Below are 9,567 nucleotides of genomic sequence, written 5' to 3'. Positions count from 1 at the left end.
GCACCAGACCTCATTACAGATGGTTGTGAGCCACCATGTGGTTGCCGGGAATTGAACTCAGGACCTTTGGAAGAGCAGGTAATGCTCTTAACCACTGAGCCATCTCTCCAGCCCCTCATTACTGCTTCTTAAAGGAAAGAACTTAACTACTCAGGACACTGGCCTGCCTTACATCAGTGACACATTCAAGCGTATGGCCAGGTCTGTACTAGGGAAGCCTGTCACTTTTGAGGCACAATGTCCCTGTGACCCCATTACCTTTCTGGATATCTAGCGAATGCTCTAATATCCAGTTCTATGTAGCCATGACCAGCGATTAACCAAGCAAATGTATTTATAGTCTATAGGAAATTTTTAAAATAAGTATCTTTTTGTTTGTTTGTTTGTTTTTCCAAGACAGGGTTTCTCTGTGTAACAGCCCTAGCTGTCCTGGAACTTGCTATTGTAGATCAGGCCAGCCTCTAACTCATAGAGATCTGCCTGCTTCTGCCACCCGAGTGCTGGGATTAAAGGCAGGTGCCACCATCGCCTGGATTACAGTAATTATCTTAAAATAAGGCTTTTACTTCGTTCCAGATCTCCTCTGGCTCAGACTATCTGCACTGCACACATCTTCCACCAGTCCCACCGTCAAGTGCACTGAGCAGAAGGAAGCAGGCATTAGACAGAGGACTTTGACCAAGACAAACCCTAAGGCTGGCTCCTCACCAGAGGTCACCCTGCTGAATGAGATGGCCTCAGCCGCGCGACCACCTAGCGCCATGCACATCCGCTCAAACAGCTGTTCCTTGGTGAAGAGGTACTGGTCCCGAGGGAGCATCTGAGAGAAGCCCAGAGCAGCGTTTGTTCGAGGTGCTATGGAGACCTGCAGAACACCAACAGAGCAGGGAGCAAGTGAGCTCAAAGGGAGACAGGAGCCTCCTAAAACCATCATCAGGTAGCCAAGTAGCCACTCAGGCTAGTCTATATGTCACATTCTTAGAGAATCCTCACGCTGCAGAAGCAGCTAGTGGAAACAGGAGTTTCTGTGTGGTGTGTTCATCAGTAAGTCAACATGTGGTGTGTGCATAGCAAGTCAACATGACAGGTCTCTTAGAAGCAGTCCCAAGGTGTAAGGGCAAACTTCACCTCACATGCCAGTCGGCACTGATCCGTGGGAAACTCTGGGATGTACCCAAGGAAGGGAGGCCATCCTACCCTTGCCTTGTGAGGTTGATTCCCAGCACCCACACGGTGGTTCACAACCACATGTAACTCTGGTTCAAGAGGATCCAATGGCCAATAATTGCTTTCATGAGAACTAGGCACATATGTGGTATGCTGACATCCATGTAGCCAAAATACCCACACATAAAATAATATAAAGAAAAAAAAATTTTGTTGTTTTTGTTTGTTGAGACCGGTTCTAAAGGTGTGGGAGGCCACCACCCAGCAAAAAGAAAATTGTTTTGTTTTGTCTTTTGAGACAGGGATTCTTTGCGTTGCCCTGACTGTCCTGAACTCACTCTGTAAACCAGGCTGGCCTCAAACTCAGAGATCCACCTGCCTCTGCTACCTGAGTGCTGGGATTAAATGCGTGCACCACCAATGTTTGGCAAGAAATTTTCTTAGAAGATGATTTAATGTCTATAATAAGAACAAACTGTGGTCACGATCCATCAGGATCACAGTGACAGCCACAGGTTCCTTCACAGAACACAGCCATGCTTGCAGCCATAAAAATCAAGTGACAATTTTGAGAGCAAAAAGAAATTTTGAGTTTGGCATTTGTTTGGTGTTTTCTTTTTTTTTTTTTTTTTTTGGTTTTTCGAAACAGGGTTTCTCTGTGGCTTTGGAGCCTGTCCTGGAACTAGCTCTGTAGACCAGGCTGGTCTCGAACTCACGGATCCGCTTGCCTCTGCCTCCCGAGTGCTGGGATTAAAGGTGTGCGCCACTACCGCCCGGCTTGGTGTTTTCAAACAGTATTTATTTTGCTACTGAATTCATTAGTGCCCGCCTGCCTTAAGCTGGGCCTGGTCCCCAGATCAGTGTCAGCCAAATATGCCATGGGGTAGCAGGTAGGCATTAACCTGTCAATCCCAGGAACAGAGGGACTGCTCCAATCTACTTCAAACAGAGCAGACAATATGCTGTTAGCTCTGAAAACAGCAGCGGAACTGAGCAAGTGTGCACATACAGGCAGTCTGCTGTCTGCTGCACTGTCTCATCCTGAACTGCCGGGGTGGGAACAGTGGGGTCACCAGCCCCTATGGATTCCTTGCTATTTGTCAGAGCTACCCAGGCCTCCCTAGAGGGTAAACCGGATGCCACATTTCTTGTCCCATACCCCTGGATTCCTCAAGGGTCTCTATGCATAGTCTACATGATTTCTGGAAACTATCTCAAAGAAACATTCGCCGTTCTGAGCAGAAACAAGTTCAGCTCTCTGCCATGAGGCTCAAATGGTCAGAGACAGAGGACTTGGACCTAGGAAACTTTCCCCTCATGCCTGGTAGCTAAGGTTTAGGTCCCACTCCAGCCTCTCCCTCCTAGTTCCTGCTAGGGCTACAGCCAGAGTCATGCCAAGTTGGTGATAAAATTTCTTTCACGTAACAGAAACACACGTGGTGTTTCCCAGAGCAGATGGGTCAACTGTGGAGAGTTCAGATCACCCACCACCGCTTCATCACAACCCACCTTCATTACAGCTTCTGTGTGCTCGAGCAGCCAACCAACCAAGGCATGGCCAGACTCATGAAAGGCAACCACTCTCTGCTCCTCCTTGGAAAGGATCTTACTCTTTTTAGCAGTTCCTGAAAGAAGACAAGAACCAAGTTCAGGAACAATATGCTGGGTACCTTCTGGGCACTGTCTTCTTGCTTGGCAATTCTGTAGCTCTGCTGACATTTCACACAGACATCCCTCTTGACAGCCAGACTCCAAGGAACCCTGGGAAGAGGTGGAGTGGAGTGTTTCTTGGGAACCATCAAAACAGTTCTTTCTTTTCTTATTTTGGATTTTGGAGACAGGGTTTCTCTGTGTAGCGCTGGCTGTCCTAAAACTTGATCTGTAAACCAGACTGGCCTCAAGCTCAAAAATATACCTGCCTTTGCTTCCCGAGTGCTAGGATTAAAGGTGTGTGCCACCACCCAGGGCTATCAAAGCAGTTCGTTAGGAACTAGGATAGTCTTCATCTTTAGTGCGTCCCTCCCTATGCCATGAGTGACTTCTGACTTTGTCACTAACAGGATGAGGAAGGCCCCTTCAGAATTCTAGCAGCAGCTGCCTCTGCTGCAGTGTTCTGTTTCCATTCTTCCCTCCATGAGATGAGGGCCTCACACCTCAGAGGCACATCTACTTAACCTTCCCTGCTTAGCTTCTGGTCATTTACCATACCAAATTTTTCAAACATTAAGTTCCCATTCTGTGTATCTTTTTGCTGTTGCTGCTTTTTGAGACAGGGTCTCACTATGTTGCCCAGGCCATCAGGTGCCACCACACCTGACATGGAGTTCATGTTTAGGTTTGAAAAGAAAATGGCCCCCAAAGGGAATGGTACTATTAGAAGATGTGGCCTACTTAGAGTAGGTGTCTTGTTGGAGAAAGTATGTCAATGCTAAGGTGGGCTTTGAGGTCTCATATATGCTCAAGATCCTGCCGAGAGTGACAGTCCACTTCCTACTGCCTTCTGGTCAAGATGTAGCCAGCATCCTGTCTGCCTGTACACAGACATGCTCCCCACCATGATGATAATCGACTGAACCTCTGAACTGTAAGCTGCCACCTCAATTAAATGTTTTCTTTTATAAGAATTGCCATGGTCATGGTGTCTCTTCACAGCAATAGAAACCCTAACTAAGACAGGACAAATGCCACAGTTTCCCAAGGCTGGGCCTCTGGAAGCAGGAAGTTCCTGAGGGAGGGACAAACAGAGCTATCCCTACCTAGTTATGATTTCTTCATAGCAGCCAGTAGAGAACAGAATGGAAGCTGCCCATATCGTTTTCTAAAAGAATGTTTTGGCCAAGCACGGTGATGCACACCTTTAATCCCAGCACTTAGGAGTTCCAGAAGCAGGCAGATTTCTGTGAGTTCCAGTCCAGCCTGGTCTACATAGTGAAACCCTCTCTCAAAAATATAAATAAAAAAGTAAAAGTATATAGCTGGGCAGGGGTGGCGCACACCTTTAATCCCAGCACTCAGGAGGCAGAGGCAGGTAGATCTCTGTGAGTTCGAGACCAGCCTGGTCTACAAGAGCAAGTTCCACGACAGGCTCCAAAGCTACACAGAGAAACCCTGTCTCAAAAAACAAACAAACGGGCTGAGAGATGGCTCAGCGGTTAAGCGCACTGCTGCTCTTCCAGAGGTCCTGAGTTCAATTCCCAGCAACCACATGGTGGCTCACAACCATCTGTACTGAGATCTGGCGCCCTCCTCTAGCGTGTGGGCATATATGGAGGCAGAATTTTGTATACATAATAAATAAATAAATCTAAAAACAAAACAAAACAAACAAACAACAAAAAATTCAAAAAATTAAGTAAAAGTATGTTTTCTCTAAGGTTTTTATTTTCTGGTGGGAGTTGACATCACAGGGACAAGCAAATGAGAACCGTCAGACCCACTAAACACTAACTGTCTTGGGTTTGAACACTGAGAGTGAACCTCCATCTTGGCTCTGTGGGAAAGTGGTTTTCTTTCTTTTTTTTTTTTTTGGTTTTTCGAGACAGGGTTTCTCTGTGGCTTTGGAGCCTGTCCTTGGGAAAGTGGTTTTCAAGAGGGACGTAGGGTCCTGTACTTGACACTCAAAATCACCTCCAGCTGAACAATCAGCGGCCACTGTGTCTGATGTACGCGTGGCTCACAGAAATTGTGTAGGGTGGGGGCTGGAGAGATGGCTCAGAGGTTAAGAGCATTGCCTGCTCTTCCAAAGGTCCTGAGTTCAATTCCCAGCAACCACATGGTGGCTCACAACCTTCTGTAAAGGGGTCTGGTGCCCTCTTCTGGCCTGCAGGAATACACACACAGAGAATATTGTATACATAATAAATAAATAAAAATTTAAAAAAAAAAAGAAAGAAATTGTGTAGGAGGTTCCAGCACATGCCATTCAAGATGCCAAAATGAGCTAGGCACAGTGGCGCACACCTTTGATTCCAGCTCTCGGGAGTCAGAGCCAGAAGGATCTGTGAGTTCAAGGCCATCCTATCTACCTAGAGAGCCCCAGGACTACATAGAGACCCTATCTCAAAAAGATTAAAAAAAAAAAAAAAGAAGCTTTTGGTTAAGCACCATTGCAAAGCAACCTTGTTCACTGGACATTATGATTCATGCTTCTAATTCTAGCACTTGGGAGGCTGAGGCAGGCAGATCTCTGTGATTTTAAGGCCAGCCAAAGCTATATGATGAGATCCCATCTCAAAGAAAACATACACCAACCAAAACTAAACAAATATCACCCCATCCTCTTGATGGAAAATGAGGCTCCTATCTTGTTAATCACTAGTCATTAGTTTCAGAAAAATGAGAGTCAGTGGCAGGTTTATCTCTCTCCCACAGACCCTGCAGGTGGCCTTTGGGGTCAGCAGCCTCTACCCTACACTATACTTGGCTGGCTGTGCCTCACCTGGTCTGAGGTGGGCCCTCAGTCACTTCATGGTACCTAGGATAATCAATGCCACAGATGGGAGTACAGGGAACTTATTTTTGGAGGGGTTTTTTTTTTTTTTTTGAGATATGGTCTCTCTACATAACCCTGGCTTTGGTGGAACTCACCAAGTTGTAGACCAAACTGGCCTCAAACTCAGAGATCCTCCTGCCTCTGCCTCTTGAATGCTTAGATTAAAGGTGTGTGTCATTATGCCTGGCCTTGCCCTCCCGTCCCCCCAGTTTTTTGAGATAGTATCTCATGTAGTACAGGTTGGCTTAGATGTAGACTTCGGTGATTTTGAACTTATGATCTTCGACCTCCCAAGTATTGGTATTACAAATATGTGTGCCAGCATATTGGACTTGAAGATGATTTTATATTTGCTTGAGGAGTAGGTCTGTTCTTAGATAAATTTACAATATCTGAAATGGAGGAAAAGTAACAATTCCTTGCTACTGACACAATGTCAATGACAGAACCTGGGCCTACTTCCACCTACCCAACCCCCATCTTGTCTGGCACAGACAACTTCTGACTGGTTGTCTGAAAGTGTTGGCCCTAGCAAGCCTTAACAAGGGGTGTGTCTTCATACCGGCAATGACACGCTCCACCGCATATTCAAAGTTGAACGTGTGGACAGATGTGTGTCCCTCCCGTGCAGCATGCAGGGCTGCCTCATTGCAGATGTTGGCGATGTCGGCGCCTGTCAACACAAACCACAGGCAGGGATGGGGGGTGGGGCTGGCTCTTCCCTGTCAGCATTTAGGAGAAGGAAAAAGAACTCCCAGAGATCCACCCGCCTCTGCCTCCTGAGTGCTGGGATTAAATGTACCTTTAAAATGGGAGTTATACAGGAAGGAAACCTAACTGTGATTTCTTCCCTTCTCTCTCTCTCTCTTTTTGAGACAGAGTTTTTCTGTGTAGCCCTGGCTGTCCTCAAACTCACGGAGATCCGCCTGCCTCTGCCTCCTGAGAGCTGGGATTAAAGGTGTGTGCCACCACTATAGGCAACAAGTTGTGATTTTTACTTCATTGGAAATCCCATGGGGACTGTGTGGAGGAGGCCTGGTGGGACAGTCTATAAACTAGAAGGTGTTCTCTATGTAGAGGCGACACAGGAGACACAGGCAGACTGTCTCGCAGTCCTTGGCTACAGAAGCTCTGGGGCCATCACAATGCTGACTGCCTGCTACTGTAGTGGAGACACCACAGGGATGCCTGTGAAGTCCGGTGAGCAACACAACACTTCCGCTGTTGCTTCCACCATCTGGGAGGAAGACAGCCCACTGTGCTATCCCTTTGGTGCTTACATTCACACTTGATCTCACCCAGGCCTGATTAGTGACTCAGAACAGGGACGGCACTTGCACTGGGAGTTGGATGCTCCATTATAACCGTGTGTACTGGGGTCAAGGTCGTACCACTGAATCCTGGCGTCAGCTCTGCCAGTCTCTGGGAGTAGAAACTGCTGGGCTGGGTCAACTTCAGACCTTTCAGGTGCTGCTCGAAAATCTCCCGCCGCTCCTGTCACAGATGGGGGACATGGCTGAATACATCACACTTGCTAACAAGACGAACCCTTCTCCCATGAGCTCCATGAATGAAACTGGTGGCGTCATAGGACACTGGCTTCTGCATGACTGACATTCTCAGTCATACCCGTGGTTTTGGAAACCAATTTAGAGAGGCAAGATAATGAGAAGCTGAGAAGCTGAAGAAAATGGCTCAGAGGTTAGGAACACTTGTTGCTCTTTTAGAGGACCTGGGTTGGGTTCCTAGTAGCCACATGATGGTTCACAACCATCAGGAACTTTAGTTCCTAGGGACCCAAGGGATCTGATACTCCTCTGACCTCCTCTGGCACTAGATACACACATGGTGCACATGCATTCATGCAGACAAACTCATATACATAAAAATGCACAAATAAATAAATAAATCTAAGAGGGAGGGATGGAAAATCCTACGACCTTATAGAATTCAAGATGGAAAGGATAAATGCCTTCATTTTGACTTGAGAGAATTTACTATAAAACTCAACCTAAGCCAGACAGTGGTGGCTTGCACCTTTAGTCCTAGCACTTGGGAGGCAAATGAATCTCTGAGTTTGAGGCCAGACTGGTCTGCAGAGAGCGTTCCAGGATAGCCAGGGCAACAGAGAGAAACCCTGTCTCAAAAAAGAAAAAACAAAAAAACAAAAAACCACCTCCACCTAGGCCAGTGCAGTCAACTCCATACTCATAGGGATGAAGATAGGACACACTGGGGAAACTTACGCTCACTGTGGAACTAGGAGAGAGCAATGAGTAAACACTTAGCAAGTCCCATCTTTAGGCCTGTGAGTCCAGCATTCAAGAAGTTGAAGCTGATGCCAAGTGGTGGCGGCACACACCTTTAATCCTAGCACTCGGGAGACAGAGGCAGGAGAATCGGTGTGAGTTCGAGACCAGCCTGGTCTACAAGAGCTAGTTCCAGGACAGGACAGGCTCCAAACCTACAAAGAAAGCCAGTCTTAAAAAATCAAAAAAAAAAAAAAAAAAAAAAAAGAAGAAGTTGAAGTGAAGTTGGAGGGCTGGAGGATCATCACAAGTTCAAGGTCAGCATGGGAGACTCTTTCACAAAAACCAAACCAAAACAACTACAAAAGGACATTGGGTATTTTTATGGTTTCTAGAGGAGCCAGGGCCACATACTTGGGCCCCAGTGGCCATAGTAATGTCACACCAACCCTAAGCCCCAGAGAAAGAGCAATGACAACTACAAAACTAGAGCTTCCCAAGGAAGGAAGGCTGTGCCCAGGCCACAAGAACTGTGCTATGCAAAGCTAGCTGCCCCTCCTTCCCAGCAGTTCTGACCTGCAGAGTGGGAAGATCAATGAAGACATGCCTATCAAGTCGTCCAGGCCTCATCAGAGCATTGTCCAAAACATCAGCTCGATTCGTGGATGCCAGGACGATGACATGGTCTGTAGTGCCCATTCCTGGGAGAACAGAGCAGACAGTGAGTGGCCTTTGGAGTGGGGGATTTCAACAAAATGGCTTTTCCCCCACCCCTTCACCATAGCAGGGAAAAGTAAAGGTCCAGGGACAAAAAGGCCACCAGATTCCTTCCCAAAAAGATGATGAGGTGGGGACACCTTCCCAATGGCTTTCAATCAAAGTCATGCCAAAAGTATGAAGCTGCTTGTTCTTCAACAACAGCACTTTCCCTTGGCCATATGTGGAGGCAGAATTGCCCAAAGACCCCTGGAGATGCAGGCAGCATCCCTGCAAGGGACTAGTACATTCTCACCCCAGGAGCCACAGTTCTTGCTGAGCTGCCACCACCCTTCCTGTGCGGTGCCTAAACACTTTAACACTTGGGTTTAGGCATGAGGGTTCTTCTCCAGGATATTAGAAGCAGGGCTGGAGAGAGGATTCAGTGGTTAAAACCAGGGCAACTCTTGCAGAGGATTCACATCAGGAGGCTCACAGCCATCTGTTAGTCTAATTCCAGGAGGTCTGCTTGCTTTCTTTTGACGTTCACGGGCACGAGGCACACATGCAGTACACATATTTACAAACACATGTAAAATATTTATACACCTACAGTTTTTTAAAAAGTAGCTCAGAAACCTCCCCAGATCCTTGACTAGATCTGACTGGGGAAAAAATCAGCTACACAACAAGGTTTATAGACAGATGTGGTGGTGCACACACCTTTACTCCCAGCATCTGGGAGGCAGAGGCAGACGGATCTCTATGAGTTTTAGGTCAGCCTGGTCTACAGGGGAGGTCCAGGAGAGCAAAGACTTAGACACCACCTTCCCAAAACAAACAGCAACAACAAAACTCCTTAAAAACCTTCTTTCTGAGCCGGGCGGTGGTGGCGCACGCCTGTAATCCCAGCACTCGGGAGGCAGAGGCAGGCGGATCTCTGTGAGTTCGAGGCCAGCCTGG

General features: G+C 47.2%; 1 protein-coding gene across 2 annotated transcripts in view; it reads right to left on the bottom strand.

Moving 5' to 3' along the window:
- The window catches only part of Spg7 (SPG7, paraplegin matrix AAA peptidase subunit), a 40,137-nt gene that overhangs the window by 4,530 nt on the left and 26,040 nt on the right, over positions 1-9,567 (bottom strand). For both annotated transcript variants that reach the window (XM_005345814.3, XM_026778604.1), the window contains 5 exons: positions 8,485-8,609; positions 7,051-7,153; positions 6,222-6,332; positions 2,677-2,792; positions 709-865 (listed from right to left, as the gene is read on the bottom strand). In XM_005345814.3, coding sequence (XP_005345871.1) covers positions 709-865; positions 2,677-2,792; positions 6,222-6,332; positions 7,051-7,153; positions 8,485-8,609 — 612 coding nt within the window. The remainder of the gene's footprint in view (positions 1-708; positions 866-2,676; positions 2,793-6,221; positions 6,333-7,050; positions 7,154-8,484; positions 8,610-9,567) is intronic.

This window comes from Microtus ochrogaster, chromosome 4 (assembly GCF_000317375.1).
Source record: "Microtus ochrogaster isolate Prairie Vole_2 chromosome 4, MicOch1.0, whole genome shotgun sequence".
Taxonomy (NCBI): Eukaryota; Metazoa; Chordata; class Mammalia; order Rodentia; family Cricetidae; genus Microtus; species Microtus ochrogaster.
This window is presented reverse-complemented; position numbering and strand designations above follow the sequence as displayed.